Consider the following 15,919-nt stretch of genomic DNA (forward strand, 5'->3'; position numbering starts at 1 on the left):
ACCTGTTGGGCGGGGGAATATATGTACTATTCAGGGTTATATGTTATTTAGGTTTAGTTTGGTTAAGGTGGCTCCGTGGACTAATGCGTCCACTGTAGGGGTCTGTGTTTGACCTCATGGTCACAGGTTCAAATCCCCGGTTGGTCCACTCAGCCTTTCATCCATCTGAGGTCGATAAAATGAGTACCATTGAGTTGGGTAACAAGAACCATCTGTTATTCAGCGCCAAGATACCCCTATGAGGGTGAATGTGCGCTTTACAAATACACATGTTATGTAGGGGTGCCCTCTTGCATAATCTTATCGTTAGACATGGCAGCCTTACGGTGGCCTTACTCCAGCTTTTTGCCTGTCTCACTCCATTTTTCTAAACTGGTTTTTGCTAATTTTAGGACTCTGCACACTTTACCACTGCTGGCCAGTGATATAAGGCTTTCGCTCTCTCCTCTAAACATGGTTATATTGGCTTAACACAAATTGGCATATTTAATTTACTTATAAGACCCTAGTAAAGAACACTACATGTGCACAGGTCATGTAAATTAAATGCTCCTTGTGGGACTGAAGCACTCATTGTGCCAACAACTTAAGTAGCGATCTAACCAAGGGTCAGGTCTGTCAATGCAGAGCCTGTCTGTACAGTTTTGAATCTACCACTTTGACCTGACAAGGTAACCCTCTTGTCAGGCCTAAACCTTCCCTTTTCATACATGTAAGTCACCTCTCAAGTAGGCCCTTTCTAATCCACAAGGCAGGGCTGCATGCATTTAGTAGAGAAGTACATGTAATTTTAGGGCCCGATTCACAGAACTAGCTTAAGAAAAAATCCTCAACTTACTACTTATGGTATTAACAGAAGGTATTTACTAGTAGTAAAGTTGGGATTTTGTCTTAAGTTTGACTTAAGACAGAGGTAAGACAGACTTAAGACAGACTTAAGACAGACTTAAGACAGATTTAAGACAAACTTAAGACAGGCTTAAGACAGACTTAAGACAGACTTAAGACAGACTTAAGACAAAATCCTAACTTTACTACTACTAAATGCCTCCTGTGAATACCAAAAGTAGTAAGTTTAGGATTTTGTCTTAAATTAGTTCTATGAATCGGCCCCTTAGTGTTTTACATGTCTTAGTAGTTTTCCAATACTGCAAGGCCTAGCTCTCCCATAGGATAACATTGATACTACCTTTTAAAATATTTTCAGTGTAATTTCCAATTGTGAAGAGATTTTACTTTGACCCGGTCTAGCGTGACCAAATCAACCTTATTGTTTCTAGGTGCTATTTTAACATTTATTCTTCATAAGTTCAACTTCTACTTGTTGGAGTGTTGTTGTTTTGGTCTTGTTTTATTTATAAAATCATAATATATTTTTCTAACCTGATGTGGTGTCTTTTGTGGTGTTTTCACTGTGTTATTGTTCGAGCTGTTGCACAAATACTTTACACAATTGCTTCTTAAGTTAAGCTTACCTGCTCTGTGCCAAGCCACCTGAGGGTGATCACAGGATAACGTAGGGTGTGTTGTGACTTACCCTGACCAGGATTGTGTTTCCTGCTTGATTGGGGTCCATACTCCTGTCAACCAGAAACCCAGTTTCTATAACACTTATGCTAGGTAGAGCTTTAGCAGGCTGAGCAGCCAGTGCTTTTTGCAATCTAAATGAGGAAAGGATGACGCCTGTACCAGTGTGAACATTTCAAATTGTGGGCCTGATTCACAAAGTTAAACTTACACTTTTATATAGTGTATATTTTTGGGGGTATTTTATTTATTTATTTATTTTATACAATTTATAAAGCGCGCAAATACCCGTGGGTGTCTCGGTGCTAAGTATTCACAAAGTATGAGTTTAATTTTACTTATAGTAATTTTACGACTGCAGAGACTTTGCAGTCAGGGCAGAAAACCCCATGCATAAAAAGAGGACAGGCCGATCTTTTTATGTCATGAGTCTCCACCACAAGTGCATATTCTCAGAGTCATAAAATTACTATTAGTAAAATGTTATTCATGCTTTATTATGCCAAAGTAAAGAGTAAACTAACTTAAAAGTGTATGTTTACCGTTGTGGAGCAGGCCCTGGGACTGTAGCAGCTGACCTTCATGCTAATTTGATTGTCTGTTGATAGTTGTTAGCTCATTAGCTTTGCCTGCATATGCAGCACTGCAGAATACTTCTTTATGTAAAGGTTTCTGTTTATCTTCCATCTTGCCTTTGCAACACTATAGGGCATATATACAAGCCTGTAACACCACTGGAGCGACACTCCGGTGGCGTTGCGTCATTCCTCATATGCCCCTTTTCACTGCAGTCAACTGCAGAAAAGGGACTGGTAGTGGGTGTTGCTGTGGGTGTTCCGCTGCAACACCCATTGCTTTTTGATGTTGCCCCAGGTTTATAAGACTGGGGCAGCACCAAAACCCTAGGCCAGGTAACCCCTAGTCTTAGGATGGTGATACAAGGAGAAGTTATTAATGCCTCCTTGTTTTTTGCTCTTTCTTTGTGTGCTGTATTCTGCAGCACATATTCAAAGAGCAAATTTCCATTAAGGATTGATTATGTGCAGGAAGGTGTCCCTTCCTGCATATAAACAATCACCAGTGCACCACAAGCACCTTTGCCACAAGGCTAGGAAGCTTTATTAGTGCCTGCGCTTGTGGAAATGCAGGGGTGCACCGTGTTTGTGCAAACATGGTGCATCCCTGTGTTTTGGAAATGTCAGTGCAGCGTTGCAGAATTTGGTATAAAATTGTGATCCGGCATTTTGTTTTAAGTATCCCTCTTCATGCCTGTTTCCCAAGAGGGTCACAGGCATTCTGAGGTTGTAGAAGTCACTTCTGACATGATATGTTTCTATTGCTGTTTAAATGAGCTTGCCTACTAGAATTCTTCTAAGTGAATACATAGTTACTTTGCTATGTTAGTTTAATACACGTGCTAAACACAGCCTGGTCCTTAATCCTGGTCTAGTCAGAAACAACAGCAGCAACTCTTTGAAATGTTGGAATATTTGTTTTGTACATTTAAATCAGTCCTTATATTAAATCTCTGTTCTTGAGATTGCCAGTCCTCACTCTTTACCTACATGGAAATTTCTGAAGCACTAATCACAGAAACCCAATGAGGTCTGCTGGCGTTGGCGAGCCGGTAGGGCAAAAATAACTATATTCAGTAGTGAACTGCTCAGGTTCACAGTTCAAAAGCATTTTATTGATATTCAAAGGTTTATTAATCTCTGGGAAACTTTGAAAGTTTAGTTTAAAACCTTCAAGGTTCTGGCTCCCTTAGAGACAACCAGGGGTCTGTGGAAGGCTGAGAGTTACTTAGGAGCAGAGTTATTGGGGTCAAAGTCTACAGAAGCTCTATTTGAAGGGAAGCCAATAGAATGATTTAATCCCATCAGTGATATGGTATGTTGGATACTCTGGAGTGTAGACAATTTCTATAGAATAGGTGCTGATCTAAACAGCTTTTCAGTAATCAATGCCATAGTGCATTAAAGCATCTGTAGCTCACTCCATACAGACCATCGACAGAAGGTGAAGGCCTGTGATTAGGGAAAGGAAAGATTTATCAATGTGCTGAGGCCCAGGAGGACTGTGCACATGATTGGACATTTAACAGACAGTGGATAAAACAGGGAATATATCTCATCCTTTTCCTAATGTGAAACTCTCCTGCATTGTTGCATTCTTCACATATTAGAGGTCTTCCACCCATGTTAATTAAAGCTTTACAATAAATGTATGATATTTGGGGAGACCACATGCAATGCATATGTTAAGTCCTGGTAGCCCGGCTGATCCATCACACCGTGGTCAGGTTTTTGGAAATATGTGCTGGTTGCTGTAGTATTTGAATGACCGGGTGGAATGAGTTGGGATACTGGTGGACATGTCCTGGTGCTGTGTGGTGTAAAGGTCTGTAACTCAACTCCTTCTAACTCTTAACTCCACAGCAATCCATCAACCTACATAAACTTGTTGAGGTCCACAACAGCGTCATTGTTACTGTGTGTCAAAAAGATGGAGGTGAGTTACAATTAAGTTACAGTTTATTAACTCAGCTTGTGTGCTCATGTCCTAATTTGCAACCATTTGCAGCTGAAGAGAAACATTCAAACTCATGAAACATAGAGTTATTTGCAGCGACCTATGGCAGCAAGCAGTGCATTCCTTAAAGAGTTTTTATTTATTGTTTTATTTTTGGAGTTTTATATAGCGCTTGCAAGACCCGGGGGTATCAGAGCGGTTCACAGCATACAAGTGAAAACATAAGTAATAAAGTATAATTGGAATCACAAGGATATTGGGTACCAAGAGTAACGAAGTCATTGTCCGGAAGCATAGAGGTGGCGGTTGAGGAGAAATTCTTTTAGTTGCCTCTTGAAGATCGTGAAAGAGGGATTCGTCCTGATGTGAGTGGGGAGAGAGTTCCAGATTTTTGGGGCATTCCCAGAGAAAGAGCAGGAGAGGGCTTTTTGTTTATGTCTTTTTGGGGGGATTAGGAGGAGTGAGTTGGAGCTTCTGAGGTTTCTTGTTTGTCCTGCTTTTGAGTGTTTGGCGGCGAGGTAATCTGGTTTGCCTGTGTGCAAGGCTTTATGTGTGAGGCAGGCCATTTGTAGGTGCAGCATGCTTTGATGGGTAGCCAATTTAGGGCCTGTAGAGTAGGGGTGATGTGGTCAAATTTCCTGGTCCCTGAGACCATTCTTGCTGCAGCTTTTAGGGTGGTTCTCAAGGGGGCTGTATGTGTTCTAGCTGACCCGGTTAGAGTGGCATTGCCGTAGTCAAGTCTGGAAAGAACTAGAGATTGTGTTGCAGTTTTTATGTCCTTGGGGGTATGAAGGGTTTGATTTTGTTGAGGAGTTTTAGGTTGTAGAGGGCGCCTTTAGCCGTGGATTTGATGTGGGAACTCATGTTGAGGCTTGGGTCTAGAGAGATCCCTAGTGATTTGACTGAGTTTGCTGGAGTGAGTTTGCAGTTTAGAGCGGTAAGGTGGTTTAGCCATTCTTGGATCTGAGCGGGTTGCTCGTGAATTGAGAAGACAAGGATTTCGGAGAGAGTGGAGTTTAGGCGGAGGATGTCATTGATGGAAGAGACTTTGAGATACAACTGGGTGTCGTCAGCATAGAGATGATGGTCGATGCTTGCTTGTTTTAGAATGGCGGTGAGTGGTTCCATGTAAATGTTGAAGAGTGTGGGGGAGAGGACTGAGCCTTGAGGAACACCTCGAGTTGAGGGAGAGGTGTCGGACATTGAGTTTTTGATTTTTATGAGCTGTGAACGGTTATGTAGAAATGAGGAGATCCATTTTAGGACATTGCCATCAGCTCCTACGCATTTTTGAAGGGCGTCTAAGAGTAGGTTGTGGTCAACCGTGTCAAAGGCAGCTGATAGGTCGAGGAGGACAAGTAGGCAGCATTTGTTGGAGTCAAGGGAGTTGTGAATGTCGTCTGTAATGCTCAGTATAGCTGTTTCTGTGCTGCAACCTTTTCTGAACCCAGATTGGTGTGAATCAAGTAGGTTATTAGCTTCCAGGTGGTGGTTCAATTGGGAGAGAACAGATTTCTCTTGGATTTTGGCTAGGAAAGGGAGGTTGGTGATGGGCTTCAAATGTTTGAGGTCATTAGGGTTGGCCTCAGGTTTTTTCAGGAGGGGGGTGACTTGGCCTAATTTGAGGCAGTCGGGCATCAGTCCATTGTTTAGAGAGCTGTTGATAATCTTTGTCCACAGAAGGGTTAGGGTGAGGTTGAGGTTCTTGGCTAGGGAGGCACGTAATGGGTCTGCGAAATGGTTGGAGGGTTTGGAGTTAGCAATCACATTAGAAATGTCCTCTTCGGAGAGGGGGATGAAGTCTTTCCATTGTTTGGGGGGATGGGGGGCAAGGGTGGGGGGCGAGTTTGGGGGTCGATGGAGGAGTGATCTCGGCTTCAGTGAGCGTGTTGTGGGTTGGGGATGGGAGAGGTTTCATAAGGGGTGTGGATATACTCTGTTGGGATTGGGGCTGGTGGTCTAGGGAGAGCTCAATGTTGGCGATTTTGTCATCGAAGAATTTAGCCAGATTGTTACACTGCAGCTTGGAGGCAGGGGGGTTAGCGTTGGTGGGCTTGGAGGTCTGTCTCTGGATGATGTTGAAAAGTTCTTTGGGGCAGTTTTTGGCTTTGTCTAGTGTGTTCCGGAAGAAGGTGGCTTTCTTCTTGATTATGTGTTTTTTGTAGTTGTTGCGTTCTTTTCTGAGTTGGTACAGGTTGATTGTGGATGGGTTCCCTCTCCAGAGTCTCTCAGTGGCTCTTACTTTTCTTTGTTCGGAGTTGAGGTCGTTATTGAACCAGGCTCGGGAGGGAATGTCTCTAACCCTTTTGAGTTTTAGGGGGGCTAGTTGGTCAAGGGCAGTTGTCATTGTTTTGTTGTACAGAGTGGTGAGCTCGACCGTGTTGAGATTGTCTGAGCAGGTTGGGAGCAGCGATGTTATTGTTTCTTGAAGGGCCGGCAGGGGGATGTCTTTGAGATCTCTGGACCATTGGTGGGTGATTTGAGACTTGATTGGAGGAGCTACTGTTTGGTTGATACTGAAAAGGATGATGTGGTGATCTGACCAGTCGATTGGGAGAATGTTATTTATGGTTATAGTTACGCTTCTGGCTATGATAGCATCTAGGGTAGAGCCCTTGTTGTGGGTTTGACCCTTGCAGTGTTGGGTGAGCTCGTTTGTGAGAAGGAGTTCATTTAGGGACTGTATAGCAGTGTCATTATCATTGTTCTTAGGGAGGTTGAAGTCACCTAGGAAGATGTTGTCAGAGTTCGCTAGGGAGCACTGAGTTAGTAGGTCCGAGAATTGGTCACTGAATGCCGGAGAGTTTCCTGGAGGGTGGTAGATGAGATGGCATTTTGTTGATTTGTTGTTTGGGCGTGTAATGATGGTGTTAAGGTATTCGAAGGTAGAGAAGGTGTGAGTTTTGAGTTCGGTTATGTTGATGTTGTTCTTGTGGATAATGGCAATGCCACCACCACGTTGGTCAATCCTGTCTTTGTTGATGATGGAGAAGCCAGGGGGACTAGGAGGTCGAGGAGCGGGTAAGATGTTTCTTTGAGCCAGGTTTCGGTGAGGAACGCATGTCAGTGTTGTTACACAGTATGGCATCAGCCAGCTCAATAGCGTGCTTGGTTGCGGATCTGCAGTTTATAAGCATACAGTTTACCAGGTTGCTGTTGGAGTGGGTTTGAGAGGGGGGGAGCTTGGGGGATTGTTGTGCGTTGGGGGGGACATTTTGTGGGCCTAGGTGGGGGTTTGTCTCTACCTATACCGGTGATTACTTGGATGTGCGAAGGGGGGGTTAGTGTTTTTCTGGGGTCATAGGTTCTAGCAAGATCAAGGCCTTTCTCGGAGACATAACAGGGGTCGTTCTTTTTGGTCTGTTGGATTGGGAGTTGTGGGGGGAGGAGCACCAGCTGGGCGTCATGAGATTGGGCTGTTGTGCTGGCTCACTGGTGTTTGAGAGGGAGGGGGTCGTTCTATTTGGTCTGGTAGATTGGGAGTTGCGAGTGGATGAGCACCAGCTGGGCGTCCTGATATTTGGAGTGGGCGTTTGGCTTCATTTCTGAAGGTTTTGGATTCTAAACATTGTCCTTCTGCCTGCCTTGGTTTTTTTTGTGCTCGTTACTGTGGAATCCTAATGCCAGAGGGCTCCCCGTGCACGGCATACAGTTAGGCCCCCCCAATCCAATTACCTCTATTAAATTCACATAAAGCAATCTAAAAATGAATTATTTCTTTTCTGTGGCACTTAATGTTCCAGCACTTAGAAATTAGGAAAGTGTAACAATAAGTGCTACTCAATAGTAGCAATGCACTATTTGAACTGCTGTGCAAATTAACTGTTAGGAGAATGACTGCATGACCCTCGCCTCACAGACATCTGCAAGGCAAACCATAATCTGTATACGTTTGAAGCATTTGAAGCACAAAAATTGCAATTCCCATAATTTTCTGAGATATTTACAATTCTTTGATTATCTAAAAGCTCCTAATTGCAGACTGTTTGTGTACAAATAAACACCCTCCATATACCCCCCACACACACACACATACACACACACCCAACCTGTGCCATGGGTATGAAAATAAATGTGGCCAAATATTATGTTATTTAGAGCAACTGTACTAATAAAAAGACATTCACACATGTGTTACAACAGTGCAAGGTTCAAACAGTACAGTGAAGCAGACAGGAGAAAAACACTATTTGTTGCTGTACAGATGGCCTGGTTCAAGTACTTTACACAGTGAAACAAACCTAATAGTCACCAGGTCTCTTCAATGTGATTTTACCACACTGCACTCATTTACCATCTTGCATCCTTGTTTAGTCAAATGTATTTTGTTACATAAAATACTAATTAGAAATACCTTTGCATGAACCATGTATGTGGTGTGGAGAGTATGATCTTGACAGCAAGCTCACCATGAAAAATCAGATCAATGCAGTTTTCTCTGCCTGTTTCTTCACCCTTTGCATGCTTCATAAGATTTTCCAATCGGTCCCCATTAACACCAGTCGAACCATCACTCGAGCCCTTGTCACTAGCCGGCTGGACTAGCGCAATGTAATCTTCATTGGAATCAACTCTCACCTCCTGAAGACTACAAATCATACAGAATTCAGTGGCCAGACTCAATATCACCTCCTGAAAAGGACTGACATCACCCCCCCCCACCTCATGAAGCTTCACTGGCTCCCTATCCAGGAGAGCCGTCAATTAAAGATGCTGATCCACACCTACAGAGCCCTACACTGCCAGGCAACAGCATAAATCAACTACTGCCTGAACTTCCACCAACCATCCAGACACCTGCACTCCATATCTCTCACTCACACACCCCACATCTGCCGAACTGTGGATGATGCTTCATCTTCTACCATGGCATGGTGACATCTAATTGGCTGCCTATTCTAGAAAACAAAGGTCCTAAGGTTAGTGAAAAAACACATGTAATAAAGTTATAGTCCCGTGCTGTCGATATCGGTGACCACTGAGTCCCTCGACGCCCGGTACATCGCCCGACTGTGGAGCACTACCGGTGCATGAAAACTAATACAAGTATCCCTTGAGGAAACACCGCCCAACCCCGGCAATCCCCTTAACGTGAGCACCCTACTCCGTTACCCTGACCAGGACAAGGATCTACATGTCCTCGACCCTCACCCGTGTCTAGACACGGCAACAAGAGGTAGATTAACCGCAGACCAAGGTCGCGCATCGAGGAACAATCCCGCCATCACCTAGTCACTTTACTTGATCTTGAAATCCTATCACTTTACTTGATCTTGAAATCATCCAGGAGTTTTGCTATCTAAAACAGGCAACTAATTGTAAAGTCCTGATGATGGTCCCGGTTCATTAGGAGCCAGGGGACCGAAACGTCGACCGTCTAAACAACTCTGTAATATATCCATTGAGACTAATTTTTACAGAGATTGTGTGTCTAAGCTTGCTTCACCATTTACCCAAATAGCAAGAGACAGTTGGCTCCCATGTCTTTTTTGCCTGATGTTGTCTGTTTTCTTTGACCTCTAACTTTCTTCTAAAACTGTTTGAATGTTTATTCTTGGATAGGTACAGGCTTGTACCCTATTAAATGTTTGTATTTGACCCTCTTCGTGGTCACCTAAAATTCGTTATATAAATTGAATAAAATTTCCTGACCCGGCTGGGTACTGGAAAATCAGATATAGTACTTATTCAAGACTATAACTTCATTACATGTGTTATTTCACTAACCTTAGGACCTTTGTTTTCTAGAATAGATTGTCCCCCATGGTCCGTAGGTATCCATTGGGTTCCCTTGTTATAACTTAAAAAATCTAATTGGCTGTCAACACTTCAACCAGGAAGTGTTGACAGCAATCTTGCTACTTGGACACAGCTGGTCGTGGGTGTTGCACCTGCTTGATGTAATCTACAAACTGCATATGTGAGGAAGCAAAACGGTTAACTCTTCCTTTTAAGTAGCTCTGTGTATGTGGATTAACCCTGCCATCTAACATTGTTGCTGTGAGACCAATTGATGAAATATCAAAGCCCACTTTATGTGTAAAAATGTCTAAACCCCATAGGAAATAGGCATGTGGTTAAAACCGGGACTGGCACAGAGTGGGAAGGTGTGGTTTTCGACATCATTTATTCCATAAACTGTGGAGATATATATTGTTGCATTTTAATTCTGCAAACATGCTGGTGCCCTTAAAAGCTTCTGCATTATATATCGAGGGCAGCGAGTTGCGCCTGACCATGGCTCTGTTGTTGAGAGCCTAGACACTGTGCAGGGAACCGGCTATGAAAAAAACATTAGTAAATATGTAAATACTCAGGGGCTTATTTTCAAGGCCATTGTGCCGCCAGTGCATTACTTTTATTGATGCACCGGCAGGGCAATGGGCTTCCCCATATTTTCAAGGCCAAGTAAAGTCACTCTGTATAACCTTTCATGGCATTGTAAATATGTTTTCCTTTCACGCACAACTCTTTGTGAAAGGGACGTCCCATGGGTGTTGCTCTGGGTGTTCCCATGCAACATCCATGGAACTTGACGCATTCCCAGCTTCACAATATTTTGTAAACCTGGGACTGGGTCAGAGTCCTACGGAGGCACAATGAGGAGAAATACCTTTATTTCCCCTTGTTGTTTCCTCTTTCTATGAGTGCTGCATTTTGCAGCATGCATAGAATTAGGAAAAGGCCTTCAATGATTGTTTTTGAGCTGACAGTTGTCCCTTCCTACACAAAAGCAATCATCACCTCAGTCCAGGCACCCTTGCAAAATGATGCAAGAGTGTCTGTGCCGGTACTGGGCTGCTGTTTGTGCGCCGGCACAGGGGAGAAGGACAGGAATGTGCCATATCTCGTAGATACAAAAAGAACAATTGATGGACTGAATGCTGAACAATGTCATACATTTACCCCAATACAGAGATCTGGGCCTTAATCCTTCAAATTTTTTGCTCCCCATGACATTGCAGTTTGAACACAACCATATGCAAATCAGTCTTGACCTGCACCCAATGGGAACAGTCCAGTCTGAACTGCCAGGCCAGAACCTCCCTGGACTGTAAACAAGCATCCTAGGACCAGTTTCAGGGTTTCACCCCTCATCGCCTCCAGTGGCATGAAGAGCACGGGACCCACGTCTGGGCACACCCAACCCACTCGGGGTGAAATATGCAAAAAGAACAGTTGATGGACAGAATGCTGAACAATGTCATGCATTCGCCCTAGTACAGAGATATGGGCCTAAATCCATCGCTTTTTTCTTTTTTTTCAGGCTCGCCTGGTTGATGAGGCGTGTCACCCCGAAACTGGTCCCACAATGCTTGTTTCAAGAATGGTAGTCTGGAATTTGGAGTGGGTGTATGAAAGGTTATATTGGGGTGTGCGTAGGTGCATCAGATATTATCTGAATTACTCTCCAATTAGTTTTTCACTACTGCAAGGTTAATTTCTGCCACAGGATAACATTGGAGTTAACTCGTTAGATTTTATAAGTGTCATTTCCAAATGGGAAGAGATAACTGGTTCATGTTTTTTTTCTCTTGAAACCTAATTTAAAACCCTATCTTATGGTGAAGTGATATTTTAAATAAAAACCCTAAAAATTCCACTTTTATAAAGTTTACATTGTCTCGCTTTAGCCATTTGGTGCCTGCAGCCTGCCTAGAGTCACAACACTGTATATAGTTGACAGTTGAGCATTTGTGTATTTCTCCTAGACAGCCTCACACAACTGGAGCTTAGATGTGACTGGGTGGGCCATCACTGGCAGGATGGGAGAGAGGAGCTGGACTCAGTCTCCTTTTCACCTGAATAGGCTGTGTCCTGTCTCCAAATAAAGGGGCTAACGTCACTTCAGCCAGCTTGGACCCAAGACAGGAGAGGTACAGAATTCCCTTCATGCTAAAGGCACAGGGCCTGATTTAGAACTCAGTGGGTGGGTTACTCTGTCACAATGATATATAAATCCCATAGGATATAATGGGATTTATATTTTGGTGGACAGGATATATATATTTTTTCTATTTAAAAGAGTTTTATATAGCGCTGGCTAGACCCGAAGGTATCAGAGCGCTTTACATGAGAATCAACAATGTAACAGAACAAGTTCAACAAATTATACAATAATACATCAAAAAATAAGCAATACAATTAGGAGGGGAGAGAAAGGAGAGAGAGAAGTAGTGGAGGGGGCAGGGGAGGTGAGAGGGGAGGATAAGGGAAGAGACAACAAGAAGAGACGAAAAGAAATCTGTCTAAAGACCGACTGGGTAGGTGACGACCAAGGAGGGAATCCACAGCCCATCTCCCCTATAGCTAAACCAGGTAGCTCCATTGGGTGTCAGACAAAATAGTTCAGTCTCAATACATTGAGAGAGGAGAGAAGGAGAGACATAAAATAGTGGGAGGGGGCGGAAGGAGAGGACAGGAAAGACGAAAGGAAGTGGAACAATGTGGTTCAACAATATAACCGAAAAAGATCAACTATTACACATTACATCAAACAATCAAAAATACATTGGGAGAGGAGAGAAAGGAGAGAGAAAAGTAGTGGGGGGCAGGGGAGGTGAGAAAGTGATGATAAGGAAAGAGACAATAAGGAGAGACAAAAAGAAGTCTGTCTAAAGCCCGACTGGGTAGGTGACGACCAAGGAGGGAATCCACGGCCCATCTCCCCTATAGCTAAACCAGGTAGCTCCATCGGGCATCAGACAAAATAGTTCTGTCTCAATACATTGAGAGAGGTGAGAAGGAGAGACATCATCATTGTGACAGAGCAACCCACCCACTGAGTTCTAAGGCAGGCCCACTGTCTAGAAGCTTCTCCCACCTTCCAGAACCAGGGCACCAGGGTATTAAAAGGGTGCCTCAGACACCAACCCTTTAGTAACTTCTGGACCTGTGTATACTCTGCCAGGAAGAAGGACTAATGTACTCCTGAAGGACTGCCACTGTGCTGAACTCCTGCTTTGCAATGGTGACCAGCTGCCTGCTATTCTCTTGCCTGGGTGAGGAAGACTGGACATGCATCTCTTAACCCCAGAACCCAGAGTGACTGGAATGGCTAGTTGGTTGGTCTCCTGATCTGAAGCCTCCGGGATATGACAGGCTTCAAACAACCTTGCACCTGGACTCTGCCATCTGTGAGTCTACCCTCCCAAGAAGTGCCACCCCAGTCCTAGACCCTTGGAAGTGGCCCTAATGTGCTTGCCAGCTCCTGTGTGTCCAGCAGAACCAACGCACCTTCTTGGCTGAGCAGTGCTTCCCCGAGCCGAACAAATGCATTGCCGCTGCAGCATGGATCAGGCAGTTCACAAAAACCTGTATCACCTCCACAATCCTCGGATAGCCCAGACGCATGACACATCCATGGCACATGCCCTCATATCTCTCGTATCAGGCAGCCTCAATGACAATTATGTCAAGTCAAGTCAAGTTTCAATTTGTATAGCGCACTACTCACCCAGAGGGTCTCAAGGCGCTTGAGGGAGGGGGTCAGCTTTATTTATCAAATAACCAAGTTTTTAGTTGTTTTCTGAAGGAGAGGTGGTTCTGTGTGAGGCGGAGGTGGGTGGGGAGGGAATTCCAGGTCTTGGCCGCAAAGTAGGAGAAGGATCTTCCTCCCATGGTGGATCTTTGGATGCGTGGAATTGCGGCGAGGGCTTGATTGGACGATCGAAGTTGGTGGGTGGGGGGTGAAGAAGGACAGGCGCGTGTTGAGGTATTCGGGTCCTAGGTCGTAAAGGGCTTTGTGTGCGTGGGTGAGGAGGCGGAACATTATTCTCTTGTTGACGGGGAGCCAGTGGAGGTCTTTCAGGTGACCGGAAAAGTGAGCTTGGCACGGGATGTCTAGGATGAGTCTGGCTGAGGCGTTTTGGATGCGTTGGAGTTTTTTCTGTAGTTTGGCTGTAGTTCCGGCGTAAAGGGTGTTTCCATAGTCTAGTCGGCTTGTGACCAGTGCATGGGTGACCGTCTTTCTTGTTTCGGTGGGGATCCAACGGAAGATTTTGTTGAGCATACGTAGGATGTTGAAGCATGATGATGAGACGGCGTTGACTTGTCTGGTCATCGAGAGGGAGGAGTCCAGGATGAAGCCCAGGTTACGTGCGTGGTTCGTTGGTATGGGTGCGGTTCCCAGGACCGGTGGCCACCAGGAGTCGTCCCAGGCAGAGGGGGATGATCCTAAGATGAGGACTTCTGTTTTGTCCAAGTTAAGTTTTAATCGGCTGTTCTTCATCCACTTGGCTACTTCTTTCATCCCTTCGTGTAGGTTGGTTTTGGCGGTGTTTGGGTCTTTGGTGAGGGAAAGGATCAACTGAGTGTCGTCTGCGTAGGAGACAATGTTGAGGTTGTGTTGGCGCGCAATGGATGCGAGGGGACTCATGTATACGTTGAAGAGGGTGGGACTGAGTGAATATCCTTGGGGTACTCCGCAGATGACTTCGGTGGCCTCTGATCTAAAAGGGGGGAGGCGGACTCTCTGGGTTCTACTGGCGAGGAACGAGATTATCCAGTCCAATGCTTTTCCTTGTATTCCGACGTTGCTGAGGCGTTGTATAAGGGTGTTATGACAGACTGTGTCGAAGCTGCGGAAAGGTCGAGTAGGATGAGGGCAGCAGTTTCTCCGTTGTCCAGTAGAGTTCGAATGTCGTCTGTTGCTGCGATGAGGGCGGTCTCGGTGCTGTGTTTGGATCGGAAGCCGGACTGTGAAGGGTCGAGGGATTTGTTGGATTCGAGGAAGGCGGCGAGTTGACTGTTGACGGCTTTCTCAATGACTTTGGCAGGGAATGGGAGGAGTGAAATGGGGCGGTAGTTCTTAAGTTCAGTGGGGTCTGCTGTAGGTTTCTTCAAGAGGGCGCTGAGTTTGGCGTGTTTCCAGCTTTCCGGGAAGGTGGCGAAGTTGAGGGAGCAGTTGATGACGTCTCGGAGATGGGGTGCGATAACAGAGTCTGCTTTGTTGAAGATGTGGTGGGGAAATGGGTCGGTAGGCGATCCTGAGTGAATGGTGTTCATCAGGCGGATGGTGTCTTCAGTGGTGATTGGGTTCCAGGCGTAAAGGTTGTTGGAGGGGAGTTTTAGTTCGGAGGTAGGTGGGGTGGGCTGGTCTTCAAAGCTGTTATGTATGTCAGCTATTTTGTTGTGGAAGAACGAGGCTAGAGAGTCGCAGAGGTCTTGCGATGGAGTGATGTTGTTGGTGCCGGCGGTGGGGTTGGTAAACTCTTTGACGATGTTGAATAGTTCTTTGCTGTTGTGGGCGTTGTTGTCGAGTCGATCCTTGAATGCTGATTTCTTGGTGGATCGGATCAGTTGGTGGTGTTTGCGGGTGGCGTTCTTGAAGATGGTCAGGTTGTCAGTGGTTGGGTTTTTTCGCCAGGTTTTCTCGAGGGTGCGACAAATCTTCTTGGATTTATTAAGGTCATCATTAAACCAGGGGGCTTTTTTGCTGCCTTGCTTGATGTGATGGTTTTTCAAGGGTGCTAATTCGTCAGCGCTGTAGGTGATCCATTGTGTGAGGTTGGTTGCTGCTTGGTTTGGGTCCGATGATTTTGCAGGGGGGTTTTGGTGAAGCGATGTGAAGAGCTGGTCGGTGGTAATTTTATTCCAGTTTCTCCGGGGAATTGGTTGTGGGTGGTTGTGGGTCGTAGTCTTTTTGTAGTTGAAGTGAACGCAGCTGTGATCCGTCCAATGGAGAGCTGTGGTGTGATTAAAGGAGATGTGCTTGCTGGAGGTGAAGATTGGGTTGAGCGTGTGCCCGGCAAAGTGGGTGGGGGTGTCAACAAGTTGTTTGAGTCCGAGATTGGCGAGGTTGTCCAGAAGGGTGGTGGTGTTGCTGTTGTTGTTCTTTTCCAGGTGGAAGTTGAGGTCT

General features: G+C 45.1%; 1 protein-coding gene across 1 annotated transcript in view; it reads left to right on the plus strand.

Annotated features, from left to right (window-relative positions):
• LOC144792084 (putative cation-transporting ATPase 13A4) overlaps positions 1-15,919 on the plus strand; it is a 439,619-nt gene that overhangs the window by 133,149 nt on the left and 290,551 nt on the right. The window contains exon 10 of the mRNA XM_078666936.1: positions 3,966-4,038. Within this exon, the coding sequence (XP_078523062.1) occupies positions 3,966-4,038 (73 nt within the window). The remainder of the gene's footprint in view (positions 1-3,965; positions 4,039-15,919) is intronic.

Source organism: Lissotriton helveticus, chromosome 11, assembly GCF_964261635.1.
Source record: "Lissotriton helveticus chromosome 11, aLisHel1.1, whole genome shotgun sequence".
Lineage (NCBI taxonomy): Eukaryota > Metazoa > Chordata > Amphibia > Caudata > Salamandridae > Lissotriton > Lissotriton helveticus.